This window comes from Diadema antillarum, unplaced genomic scaffold (genome assembly GCF_040938485.1).
Source record: "Diadema antillarum isolate AM-2024a unplaced genomic scaffold, OU_Dant_1.0 scf00000086, whole genome shotgun sequence".
Taxonomy (NCBI): Eukaryota; Metazoa; Echinodermata; class Echinoidea; order Diadematoida; family Diadematidae; genus Diadema; species Diadema antillarum.
Window position 1 is genome coordinate 960,554 of NW_027270975.1, and position 14,212 is coordinate 974,765.

A 14,212-nucleotide genomic window follows, 5' to 3' on the forward strand; every position below is an offset into this window, starting at 1 on the left:
CACAGATTAAAATTTCAGAGCTTTTATTTTGCAGCAGTATTTAAAATGCAAAACAATGCTACGGAAAAAATGCAAAGCAATGCTACTGAAAGGTGTATTTCAGATTATTTCATTTGCAAGATGTAGTAAAAAAAAATTTACCTTTATAAGATGCACAAGTCCCATCAAGCACAGTCAAACCTGTGTAAATCAGCCACCACATGGGGGGGGGGGGGGGGGGGGGGGGGTGGCCATTAAGACAGGTGGTTGCTATAGACCGGGTCTGTAACATGGCTTTTTTCAGGATGGGGGGGGGGGGGGGTGAGGGTTTAGTGGCTGTATACAGCAGATGGGCCCCAAGGCAAGTTTGACTGTTTATTGCAGTGTTTCAATTATGCCAAATGATCAGGATATGACAGATGATACAAATTCATCCTTGGAATTGACTTGCCATAGAAATTATATTATGAAACATACATACAGCTTACATTGTCAAAGCTGCTTGTGAAAGTACACTATGATTTGCTCTCATGAGCTGTTTTATATACTGAAACAATTTAATTTTTAAATAATTGTATACATCAAGTTTAGAGTGAGTTAAGTCATCCAGCAGACATTCAAGTGTATTATTGTAGTTCATAGAAATAGATTATTTAGCAAAGATATTCAAATAATTACTTTGCATGATTGTAGATTGATAGTAGTACATTGTAGATCACTTAGCAAGTACATTTAAGACATGCATGATTATAGTTTATACCAGAAAAAAAATCATTCAGCAAGAACAGTCTTTAAGTGCATGATTGTCTGTAGTTGTAGATTAGTTTTTTTTTCTCTGCCTACAAAAATTGTATCATCTGAGATAATATGCGTATCCTCTCAGTTTTAGTAGTGTCTTGTGTAAACTGTTATAATTTTCATGTCTTAGAAAATATCTTTGTAGCTACACATGCCTTTTAGAAATTAAATCTGAGTTAGAAATAGTAGCATGTGATTATTGGCATGAAGCTAACCATAATATTTTCCCATCAGTTTTTAATACAAAAGTTGATATGTATACCAGTTGTCTGTTCTTCTATAAAGCTTTCATTTCAGTTTGAACTTACATTTCATTTGCTTATTCTCACAGCTAGATTAGAACTGGAAGCAAAGATCTGAATGAGTATATATCTGTAACAAAACAGATAATTTTCATTGAGTAGTAAATTTTAGTATAAAAGATTCTTTCTGAAAAGAAAAGAGATATCACATGCAGAATATGAGTGCATTTGTAAATTCACAGTACCAATAGCTATCTGACATTTTGTTGATCCACTAGTCTCCCCGCGAGGTTCGCTCAACTTTTTACGGGGATCTCCACTTGGTAGGCGTTCACCACAGCAACAGTCCAGCCCAAAGTTGAGGGTTGACTGTGACCAGCAAATAACAGAAAGCAGTGAGTGTGCTTTGCTTTGCTTTGCATTAATCTTTTGTGCTGTTATTAATTAGTTACCATTTTTTCCTTTTTATTTATTTATTTTTTTTTTTGGGGGGGGATATCTTCTTCACAATTCAAGTTTCAAGTTTGTTTATTGATTTTTTTTCTGACACATATTGCTGTAATATCAATTCTGTATGTTGACATACATGTACATTGAGTGTATTTGAGTGCATAGTCTCCTTCACACTTGACTCCATCAAAACTTCAGAGCCCAGCACACAGCTGTGTTTGGGGGGACTGGCTTTCATAGCATTCCTGATTAAGGCTGAAAAAATAAAGAAGTACATTTTGTATATCAATGAAAAGCTTGCAATCTTGAAAATTAAATTTATATACATGTATATATATATATATATATATATATATATATATATATATATAGGAAATTGATGTTATTTAGTATCCTCATTTCACTAGAAAGCGATTCTGCTATGATCCTCAAAAATCAACACAGAGTGACATATTGTGGCTTGAGTGCTTCAATTCGTCTCCATCGTATCTTGAGTATTTCAGAAGCGTGAAGGGTCGGCACCATCACTATTTTTGGCGCAAAATTTTTAACATGTCCAAACTTTGCTAGTGATGACGTAGTGGTTTTAGAGCGCGTCACATTCGCTTCATGAGTGCATTAACAGCAGTTCATAGCTCTAACATGGTAGCAATTGGTAAAGCATGTTTTCAGAGCAGTGAAAGTGGCTCCCATCACTCATGAAAATTTTTGCTTTGACAGTTTTTACGCAACAGGAACAGAGTATGTATGAATGAAATTGGTGCACTTGACGAAGACATGGGTCAAATTCTTTTTCTCTAGGTGTACACAATATAAAATCGTCGGTTTTAATATACCATCGCTTCTATGTGCAGGTAATAATGTGCAGACAATCAGTGCAAATATCTCCATGAAATTGGAACTTTGTCCGATATGATTTGATTTGCAGTTTGCTCATCGGCAGGTTCCTTACAGTTTACATGTCCTCTTACTGTAATGGAAGACTTACAATTCCACGACAAGTTCTAACTTGTGTTATAGAATGCTATTAATGGCCCCGTCACACTACAGCAAATGCCCAACGAATGCCAAGCGAAAGCCCAACAAATTCGAAAATGTGAAGACAGTTTGCATGTCTGACGTTCTTTGAATTCATTAGCTATTCGTAGGGATTCGCAGAGATATGCTGGAGATTTTGGACATGTTTTAAAAAGAAATTGGCTCCAGCGTATCTCTGCGAATCCCCACGAATAGCTAATGATTACAAAGAACACCAAGCATGTTATGAACTATGCTAGTATTACCAACGGATGTGAACATATCTTCAAATTTTCAAATTTATTGGACATTCGTTGGGCATTAGTTGGGCATTCGCTTTAGTGTGACGGGGCCTTAAGGGTACAACCATATGCTGCATGTCCACTTTAGTTTGATACTGGCATCCAAGTGAAGAATTTCAATCATGCACCCCAATTTATTTCCAGTTGATCGAAATAATAGCATGAGTGTGGCATTAATGTATCACAGTCACTCTGCTGGTGGCACTGTTAAAGCAAGGTTTTGATAAGCATAACAAATATCGCTTTGATCAGAGGAGAAGCACATCTTGTCAGCCTGGGAAAGTGCCAAGAATGTGGCAGTGTTTTTTTTTAAATCATTTTAGCAATGTTCCCTTTAGTGCAGGGTGACTATAGAGCAGCTGTTGTGTATTCTTGCGGTCGGCTACACGTCACTTCCGGTTGACTGGAGTGAAAACAAACAGCTTGCAAGCGCTAAGCCTGCATAATGCGCATACTGCATGCTGTGCATGTGCGACGCGTATATGTGCAACTCTACGCAGACATGGGGACTGTTTTTCATTATTCATTTTGTCATTTGTGCCATCATTCATGAGATACATGCATCATGTCTTGCCAGCAATATTCTAAAAATCTGGATCCTGTCAATCGATCGTGATCCCGGTATTTTGCAAGTTGAAGGCAGTCGGACTGGACCTGTGCCCGTATGAAATCGCGGCAGGACTCTGGATCAACGACCCGACAAAATGGCCAGATGTGCAGTAGAACCTCATGTATGAGTAGGCCCTACCCCGATATCTACGCTTACTTAGTACCTTATAGAAACTTCAGGTAGGTCTATAGGCCTAACGTTAGCACTGTAGTAGGCTTAGGGTAGGGCCTAATTTAGGGCAGGCCTAGGGCCTAATGGTAATCCTGCCGCCCGCACAGCTACAGTAGTACAGCTTGCGCTAGCGCTATGCTCGCAGGGCGCCCCGGCGGAAAACACGTACAGCGTTACCACTCCAGGCTAACGCGACTGTTTGTTTTCACTCCACCGCTATCCATGACCCCGTGACATGCAAAATACCCGGATGTCCGACCATGAGAATACAATTTCCACGCAGGCCAAAATGAAGATGGAGATGTGAATTTTTCACAGATCGCCATGGTCATCATGACTGCCTTCCTAGTGAGATTGGGGTCTTAGTGCAGCTTTTATGGTGATGAGTGACATATTGTACAATTTTTATATTACCTGGTAAGTACCTATCACAACATATACCCCCCCCCCCCATTTCAACTTGAATATTCACTGATTTGCTGCTTCTGTATTACAACTTTAATTCAAAAGTAATTTGTTTTTTAAGACATATTCTTCATGTCTTTCCTGTCGCTGTGTTCACCCAGGGGCTGACCTGGAGGCGAGTGGATCAAGCAGTGTTTCTAGAGACACCAGTGGGCAGAGAGATGATGACACTCTTGGTATAGATGATGTGGACGGAGTTGATGTTGGTGAGAATTGCAGAGGTAATGATGATGAAGAGAGAGACAGTCTGTGCAGCTTAAATGAGAGGGATTCCACCACCACATCAGGTCCTCGTAAGTAAACATCTAACATGCTGTCTGTAGATGTACAGAAGTTTAGCAAATGGGGACCTTCATTTTAAAAATTGATGAAGAAAGATAGGTTCTTCAGAGGTCCTCAAGACAAATACTTAAAGTGTAGAGTTTCAGTTTTCCTTATCATGTAACAGCAATCAAAGTGTTGTAATGTTAAAACAGTTTGCATACTTACATGTACATGCTAGTACATGCACATATTCAAGGCTCAATACCAACATTCGGGCCACCAATTATAACATACATATGTAGACTGACTTTGGCCATTGCTTTTAGCCCCATAGTACAAACCGCCCTTTAGTACTATTTCCATAGCATGAGAGGTAACCCTTGTCGGATTGCAGTCGCAATGCTAAATGTCATTGGCAGTGTCTGGTGTGTGAAGTAGCCAGACCAGTGCAACCACAAATAATTGAGTAAAATTTCATTGAAATTTATTTGTTGTATAAAACAGATGTGGACTGCTTTTATTGTGGGCAGCATTGTTGATATTTTTGTCCCTCGAGATCTCCACTCCATGCTACATCCTGTCTAACCCTTGGAGCCAGCTCTTTGAGTTGTTGTATGGAGTAGAGATACAGTCTGTACCTGTACCCCGAAGGACAGTCCATATCTATATGACATTTTGTTTTTGTGTCAGTTTGAACTTCTGTATTGTGCTTTTAATTACCTCCACCAAGGTAGGCGGTTATGTTTTCGTTATCTGTGTGTTTGTTTGTTTGTCCGTGTGCAAAATAACTCAAAAAGTTGAGAACGGATTTGGATGAAACTTGCAGGAAAGGTTGAGAATGTCACAAGGAACAAATGATTAAATTTTAGCAGTAATCGGGAAACTTTTATGGATTGTATGAAGGATTTTCGATATTTTGGCAGGTAGGGTCAATGAATTTGACCCTACTTTGGGAATTCAAGCTGCGTATTTTTGAGGTTTTCATACGCGCACTAAAGTGCATGCTCTACTGCGAGGCGCGCCGCCCAGCTGAGGGTTGATGACGTAACAAAAGCCTTCAATATTTGGGAATTTGGATGATTTTTAGCATGCAATACTGTACGGGCTGAAATTTTCGCAAATTTCGCGAATCGCCTTTGAACCGCGAAAATAACAACACGCGAATAACTAGTAGCAATTCGCAAAAAATATCTGTATGCGAAAATTTCAGCTCGTACAGTACATATGGGTGGAAATCACTGATCTCTGGAAGAACAGGATTATTGGTGGAAATTAGCTGAGTGGCGGAGGTCTGCGCTCTCAGAGTGCTTCTAGTTTCCTAATTCAATGTTTGTTTACCCCTTCCTGTTCAACACTAGCTGATGATCCAGTCAGCCCTGTTCCATCTTCACTGAGCCAGTCTGTGGATTACTCAGATCAGCGAAGCCCAGCCAAGACCAAACCTGGGGCAGTCAAGCAACTACTGAACCAGTTCCTAACATCCCACGAGTCCACCCAGATTGAAACACCATTGTAAGTGTAGCTCCTTTTTTTAGAGTCAGTTTGCACTCTGCTCTGTTAGATAAGAAAAGATAACATGAATTTCAGTACTGGGGACTAATGAGAATTATTTGCAAGTCAATGAGGATGGGAATTACTGGCGTGCACATTGTGCTGGGTTTACTTGGTGAAATTACAAAAGACTGTCATCTGTTTTTAGTTTTTTTTTTTATGGAGGATTGTAAACTCCAAGGAAAAATTAGATTCCATGAATGCTGTGAATTTAACTCTGACAGAGCAGTGTAAGTTTGCACTATCATAAACAGGTATCATGTATGAAAGTATATGAAAATTTTCCAGCACGGTTTTTAGGGGCGGTATCAAAAGAGTTGTCTACACTGTAGGCCTACAGCTGAGATGTGTTTTTGTCATGCATATTTTCAAGAAATGTGTTGATTACTGTTCATTACACATTCTAGATGACAGAGAACAAAGAGTTCTTCAAAATTTATACAAGAGATGTCATGTTTTATGTGTGTACAGAAGAATATTAAATGGAGGAACATCATGCCCATGTACATGTGAAAGGGACAATTGTTCTTAAGCTCCCATACCATGCTACATGTATGTTACCTGACTCCCAATCCACAGAATGAATTCATCTCTCCAAATATTTGTTTAACTTGCCCGCTTGCTGATTTGTTTATTCTTTTTAATGTCAATTGCTGTACACAAGACAACTATTTCTTTTAGGTAGATATTTCTTGGAAGTTTGTGCCAATACTTTTTATGACAATTTGCTTAATTGGATGCAAGAGAAAAAGGCTTTGTGAAATACTCAAAACAAGCTTCCATTCAGTGGTGGAAAAGTGTAAGTTGTATTGTGTATACAGTAGTGGAGATATATATTTGATGTATAAAGACTTCTTGATTAGAAAAAGCTTGAGGTATGTGTTATACTAGTCCCACCATGACATCTAACTTTCCCCACCTTACAGTCCAGCTGATCAGCATCACTTGCTGCCACCTTGCTCCATTGTACCGATCACAATCTATGATCAAGAGCCAAGCTCCATCATTGCCTATGCTCTGAGGTGAGTTCCCAGGATGGCCTATTCCATTCTGTGGATACAATCATGTGTCCCTAGAGATGGAAACTACAGCAATCAATCATTTACAGCTGCATAAAGTCAGCAGCATTATTGTGGCTTGTAGTAGATATTAACCCATTGAGGACGAGTCCCGAGTACACTCGGAGAGGTGTCTGTGGGAAATGCGTGTTGTAGCTAAATCAGTCCATCCTCAATGGGATAAGACAACAGACTCTCAATCCTGAGGTCCATGGTTTTAGTCCTCTTTGCACCAGTGGTTGTGCCCTAAAGGCTAAAGCACTTCATCCTCATTCCCTAGTCCTACTGAAGCTGTTTAAGTCCTGTTGCAAATTGCTTCATTGCTCCCTCATGTACACATAATCTTACTGAACAATTAAGAATGGCAGTTGATTGCTGTCAGGATAAACAGTGTTTTTCTTGTTTTGGCCCCCTTTTCTTATTCCAGGTTACAGGAACATCCCTGACAAAGTCACCACTGTTTTTTTTTTTTCATCAGTTCATGCATTAAGTTTTTTTTAATACCTCTGCCACAAAGGCATGATGTTTTCTGGTTGTTAGCCCTCTGTCCATACTTCTGTCCGTTCATCCATCCGTCCATCCTTCCATTTGTAATTGTGTGACAGCATAACTAAACTGTTTGAGGTATCCTAATGAAACTTCACGTGTGTACATGTATGAGTGAGTGGAAGAAGTTGTGCCTATCGACTTTAGGTGAATATGCTCAAGATTGAAGGTCAAGGTCAAATCCTCAAAATGCCACTATTTTCCCCATATCTATGCAATGCCTGAAGATATTTTCTTTAAACATACATGTACAACATGTAGTGTATATGTGTATTACCAGATGAAAATTCTCTGGGGAAAGTTTTGGGCCATGGGGTCAAAGGTCAAGTGAAAATGCAAAAATGTCCTTTTTCTCCATATCTTTAAAATGGCTCAAGGTATTTTATGAAACTTAGTATGTGTACATATGCATGTATTGCCTGTGTATGTGTATATATGCATGTATTTCCTGACAGTGATTCTCTTGGGACTTTTTCTGTCATTGGGTCAAGGGTGAAAAGTCAAGGTCAAATCCTCAAAAATTCAATATTTTTCCATATTTACACAATGCCTAAGGGTATTCTCTTGAAATTCAGTGTTTACATGTAATACCAGATAAAGATTTTCTGTGTTTTCTCACATTGTCAAGATATACATTAGACCAATTGGGAGAACCATGCATTATGGTGGAGACATACCAGTTGCCATAGCAACATTTGTCGTGTAATTGTGGCCTGACCTCATGGTCCTCTAGAAATATTTACTGACATGTAATGTAACTGAAGAAAACAAATAGACAAATTTAAATGAAGATCATTCACTTGAAGGCCATTTAATCACTGTTATATGAATCAGTGATAGAGTTTGGTTAATTGTTTCTTTACATTTTGGTTCATTTGTAATTTTTTAGGCACATGACTAATTGTTTGGAAGCCTCGGTAATATTTTAGAGCTTAGGACTACCGGTGAAGTTATATGCAATGACACATGACAATGATATCTAAGATGCCATGTGTGTATGGTGGCAAGAGTCTCAGTTTTCTCTCTACTACTTAAAGGCGCATAGTCCCGGTAGTGTAGAGGGCGCTGTTGATGATACTGCCGATCACCGTTAGTATTGATACAAAGATTGATAGAAAGCCGAAGTTGAGCTGTCATCAAGAGTAAAGCAAGTAGGTGTTGCTTGGTAATGTTGTCTTCTCTGGGCATCACACAGTCTGTAGTAATGCCAGGGTGCGTGCATATATGCTTCTTATTATGACATCAAAAAAGAAGTTTGTTAAAGCTGTCATCCCCCTCAGCCGAATCATGAGCCAAACTGTGATCGAACCACTGACTACAGTGGATCGGACTTCTTCGGACTTGGGGAAATGGGTCATAGCGTAAGCGCTAAAGAGGAATCGATAGCATAGGTCTCTATTGGAAACTTGTGCCGTGTGCCCGCGTACGCATTCGACTAAGCCACCGGGACCATGTGCCTTTAACTATCTGCTCAGTTGGGTAATCCTGCTGTACAATAAGTATTAAGTGAGGGTGTTAAAGCCTAGGATGGTTCTTCTGTTTCAGCTTCCGTAATTAATGGTGTATTAGCTGCACCTAACCCTTTCTTCTGGCCGTTTGGGGGAAAAATAAAATGACAGCCCACCGAAGAGCGCTGATACTGCTATGTAACGGGCGAAGATACTGGCGATATGTTGGTTGAATTTAGTGATATGTTTTGGGGAGAAAATGTGTTGATTTTTTGTGCCATAAAAAAAAAGAAATAAACAGTAGAATGCCTAACAAAAAGGAAATTATTTCGCTAACATTTGGTGTAAGTATGACCGAGTAAGAGCAAAAAGTGAGTCACCTCTCACCTGTAGGCAGCTCACTGCAAGCAGACAACAGCAGGCATGACTGCTACCACTACTGCTAAAATGCTCGACTTTGTCACCACAGAACCCCAAAATGTTTTAACAAAGAAATAAGTACCTGGTAGTAATGCATAAGTGATATACAACCAATATATTGGATTATATCTAGGTTCTACAACTGTAGGTAGGGTAGGGAGTATGAAAGAACATTGATGCTGCCAATAAGATGTTTCTTCCATTAGCTCTACATACCTTTGTATTGATAGAATGGCTTGCCATGGGTGTTCCAAATGGTATTGCTAATGTCAATTCTGCGATGTGCAATTGAATTTCAAGTGATTAAACTGTCTCTGATGTGTCTGTATTTGAACATTCAACTATCCTAACCACTCAAAGACAAGCTGAGAATGGCAGATTGTACACATTAGTGAACATTGTCTGCATACTATATGCAGACCTGAGGTAGTTATTGGCTGTAATGGTGTATAAACTGCACACTGAATTTTGACCCATTTTAGTGGGAAAAGGTGTGATTAATAACTCATTATTTATTTTAGTCTTTGATAACATACATCACACAGGTAATTATTACTTGTACTTGTTTCTGACCCAAAGTTCTGAGCAGTACAAGACCAAGATGTATGAGCAGCAGCAAGCACCAGGGCAGTTGACTCCTGGAAACATGTCCCTAGGGTCAGGCCAAGGAGGGAGCAGCAATGCAGCCTCTGGTCAGAACAGTCCTGCCACACGCCGCAAGATGGGCGGGGACAGCAAAGGAGGCGCAGCAGCTGGACCTGAGACAAAGGACTTGTCCCGCAAGATTGGCCAATTAAAACGTACATCAATTTTCATTTTCGTTTTCTTTAATGCCTGAACCAAACATAAATATTCAAAACTGCAAATCAAAGAATGTCAGCTATGAACACCTTAAATTGGCAGGACAATTTTTATAACCCTTTCATTTCCAGCTCAGTGTTGACCCTCTTATTTGGCAAGGCAATTTCTATAACCCTTTTATTCTCAACTATTTTGTACATCCTTTCAGTTGGCAGTACAATTCTATAACCCTTTAATTCCCGGCTCAGTGTAGACCCTTTCATTTGGCAGGACAATTTCTGTAACCCTTTTATTCTCAGCTATTTTGTACACCCTTTCATTTGGCAATACGATTTCTATATCCCTTTAATTCCCAGCTCAGAGTAGACCCTTAATTTGGCAGCACAATTTTTCTATAACCCTTTCATTCCCAGCTCAGTGTCGACCCTTTCAGTTGGCAAGGCAATTTCTATAATCCTTTAATTCCCAGCTCAGTGCAGACCATTTCATTTGGCAGGACAATTTCTATAATGCTTTGATTCCCAGCTCAGTGTAGACCATTTAATTTGGCAGGACAATTTCTATAACCCTTTGATTCCTAGCTCAGTATAGACCCTTTCATTTGGCAAGGCTATTTCTATAACCCTTTAATTCCCAGCTCAGTGTAGACCCTTTCATTTGGCAGAACAATTTCTATATCCCTTTGATTCCCAGCTCAGTGTAGACCTGTTTCATTTGGCAAGCCAATTTCTATAACCCTTTTATTCTCAGCTGTTTTGTGCACCCTTTCATTTTGCAGTATAATTTCTATAACCCTTTCATTCCCAGCTCAGTGTAGACCATTTTATTTGGCAGGACAGTTTCTATAACCCTTTTATTCTCAGCTATTTTATACACACTTTCATTTTGCAGTTCAATATCTATAACCCTATAATTCCCAGCTCAGTGTGCACCCTTTTATTTGGCAGCACAATTTCTATAATCCTTTTATTCCCAGCAACTTCGTGTTCCCTTTCATTTGCCAGTGCAATTTCTATAACCCTTTAATTCCCATCTCAGTGTAGACCATTTCATTTGGCAAGGCAATTTCTATAATCCTTTGATTCCCAGCTCAGTGTAGACCTGTTTCATTTGGCAAGGCAATTTCTATAATCCTTTTATTCTCAGCTATTTTGTACACGCTTTCATTTTGCAGTACAATTTTTATAACCCTTTAATCCCCAGCTCAGTTTTGACCTTTCATTTGCCAGTGCAATTTCTATAACCCTTTAATTCCCACCTCAGTGTATACCATTTCATTTGGCAGGACAATTTTTATAACCCTTTGATTCCCAGCTTTGTGTAGACCATTTCATTTGGCAGGACAATTTCTATAACCCTTTGATTCCCAGGTCAGTGTAGACCTGTTTCATTTGGAAATGCAATTTCTATAACCCTTTTATTCTCAGCTATTTTGTACACCCTTTCATTTTGCAGTATAATTTCTATAACCCTTTAATTCCCAGCTCAGTGTAGACCATTTCATTTGGCAGGACAATTTCTATAACCCTTTTATTCTCAGCTATTTTATACACACTTTCATTTTGCAGTTCAATATCTATAACCCTATAATTCCCAGCTCAGTGTGCACCCTTTCATTTGGCAGCACAATTTCTATAATCCTTTAATTCCCAGCAACTTCGTGTTCCCTTTAATTCCCAGCAACTTCGAGTATCCTTTCATTTGCCAGTGCAATTTCTATAACCCTTTAATTCCCAGGAACGTTCTGTACCCTTTCATTTGCCAGTGCGATTTCTATAACCCTTTAAATCCCAGCTATGTATAGACCCTTTCATTTGGCAGGGTAATTTCTATAACCCTTTTATTCTCAGCTATTTTTATCACCCTATAATTTTGCAGTACAATTTCTATAACCCTTTAATCCCCAGCTCAGTTTCAACCTTTCATTTGGCAAGACAATTTGTATAACCCTGTAATTCCCAGCAACTTCGTATATCCTTCCATTTGGCAGGACAATTTCTATAACCCTTTGATTCCCAGCTATGTGTTGGCCCTTTCATTTGGCAGGGCAATTTCTATAACCCTTTTATTCTCAGCTATTTTGTACACCATTTCATTTTGCAGGACAATTTCTTTAACCATTTAATTCCCAGCTCAGTTTCAACCTTTCATTTGGCAAGACAATTTGTATAACCCTTTAATTCCAAGGAACTTTCCGTACCCTTTCATTTGCCCGTGCGATTTCTATAACCCTTTGATTCCCAGCGACTTCGTATATCCTTTCATTTGCCAGTGCAATTTCTATAACCCTTTAATTCCCACCTCAGTGTAAACCATTTCATTTGGCAGGACAATTTCTATAACCCTTTGATTCCCAGGTCAGTGTAGACCTATTTCATTTGGAAAGGCAATTTCTATAACCCTTTTATTCTCAGCTATTTTGTACACCCTTTCATTTTCCAGTACAATTTCTATAACCCTTTAATTCCCAGCTCAGTGTAGACCATTTCATTTGGCAGGAGAATTTCTATAACCCATTGATTCCCAGCTATGTGTAGACCCTTTCATTTGGCAGGGCAATTTCTATAACCCTTTTATTCTCAGCTATTTTGTACACCCTTTAAATTTCCAGTACAATTTCTATAACCCTTTAATCCCCAGCTCAGTTTCAACCTTTCATTTGGCAAGACAATTTGTATAACCCTGTAATTCCCAGCAACTTCGTATATCCTTCCATTTGGCAGGACAATTTCTATAACCCTTTGATTCCCAGCTATGTGTTGGCCCTTTCATTTGGCAGGGCAATTTCTATAACCCTTTTATTCTCAGCTATTTTGTACACCATTTCCTTTTGCAGGGCAATTTCTATAACCCTTTTATTCTCAGCTATTTTGTACACCATTTCATTTTGCAGGACAATTTCTTTAACCCTTTAATTCCCAGCTCAGTTTCGACCTTTCATCTGGCAAGACAATTTGTATAACCCTTTTAATTCCAAGGAACTTTCCGTACCCTTTCATTTGCTAGTGCTATTTCTATAACCCTTTGATTCCCAGCGACTTCGTATATCCTTTCAATTGCCAGTGCAATTTCTATAATCCTTTAATTCCCAGCAACTTCGTGTTCCCTTTAATTCCCAGCAACTTCGAGTATCCTTTCATTTGCCAGTGCAATTTCTATAACCCTTTAATTCCCAGGAACGTTCTGTACCCTTTCATTTGCCAGTGCGATTTCTATAACCCTTTAAATCCCAGCTATGTATAGACCCTTTCATTTGGCAGGGTAATTTCTATAACCCTTTTATTCTCAGCTATTTTTATCACCCTATAATTTTGCAGTACAATTTCTATAACCCTTTAATCCCCAGCTCAGTTTCAACCTTTCATTTGGCAAGACAATTTGTATAACCCTGTAATTCCCAGCAACTTCGTATATCCTTCCATTTGGCAGGACAATTTCTATAACCCTTTGATTCCCAGCTATGTGTTGGCCCTTTCATTTGGCAGGGCAATTTCTATAACCCTTTTATTCTCAGCTATTTTGTACACCATTTCATTTTGCAGGACAATTTCTTTAACCATTTAATTCCCAGCTCAGTTTCAACCTTTCATTTGGCAAGACAATTTGTATAACCCTTTAATTCCAAGGAACTTTCCGTACCCTTTCATTTGCCCGTGCGATTTCTATAACCCTTTGATTCCCAGCGACTTCGTATATCCTTTCATTTGCCAGTGCAATTTCTATAACCCTTTAATTCCCACCTCAGTGTAAACCATTTCATTTGGCAGGACAATTTCTATAACCCTTTGATTCCCAGGTCAGTGTAGACCTATTTCATTTGGAAAGGCAATTTCTATAACCCTTTTATTCTCAGCTATTTTGTACACCCTTTCATTTTCCAGTACAATTTCTATAACCCTTTAATTCCCAGCTCAGTGTAGACCATTTCATTTGGCAGGAGAATTTCTATAACCCATTGATTCCCAGCTATGTGTAGACCCTTTCATTTGGCAGGGCAATTTCTATAACCCTTTTATTCTCAGCTATTTTGTACACCCTTTAAATTTCCAGTACAATTTCTATAACCCTTTAATCCCCAGCTCAGTTTCAA

The 14,212-nt window shown here is 38.9% G+C and overlaps 1 protein-coding gene across 4 annotated transcripts in view; it reads left to right on the top strand.

Moving 5' to 3' along the window:
- The window catches only part of LOC139717977 (1-phosphatidylinositol 3-phosphate 5-kinase-like), a 90,950-nt gene that overhangs the window by 12,810 nt on the left and 63,928 nt on the right, over positions 1 to 14,212 (top strand). For 2 of the 4 annotated variants that reach the window (XM_071629460.1, XM_071629461.1), the window contains exons 10-14: positions 1,298 to 1,414; positions 4,136 to 4,327; positions 5,657 to 5,810; positions 6,776 to 6,871; positions 9,901 to 10,121. In XM_071629460.1, coding sequence (XP_071485561.1) covers positions 1,298 to 1,414; positions 4,136 to 4,327; positions 5,657 to 5,810; positions 6,776 to 6,871; positions 9,901 to 10,121 — 780 coding nt within the window. The remainder of the gene's footprint in view (positions 1 to 1,297; positions 1,415 to 4,135; positions 4,328 to 5,656; positions 5,811 to 6,775; positions 6,872 to 9,900; positions 10,122 to 14,212) is intronic. The other 2 variants (XM_071629462.1, XM_071629463.1) reach the window with 1 other exon arrangement.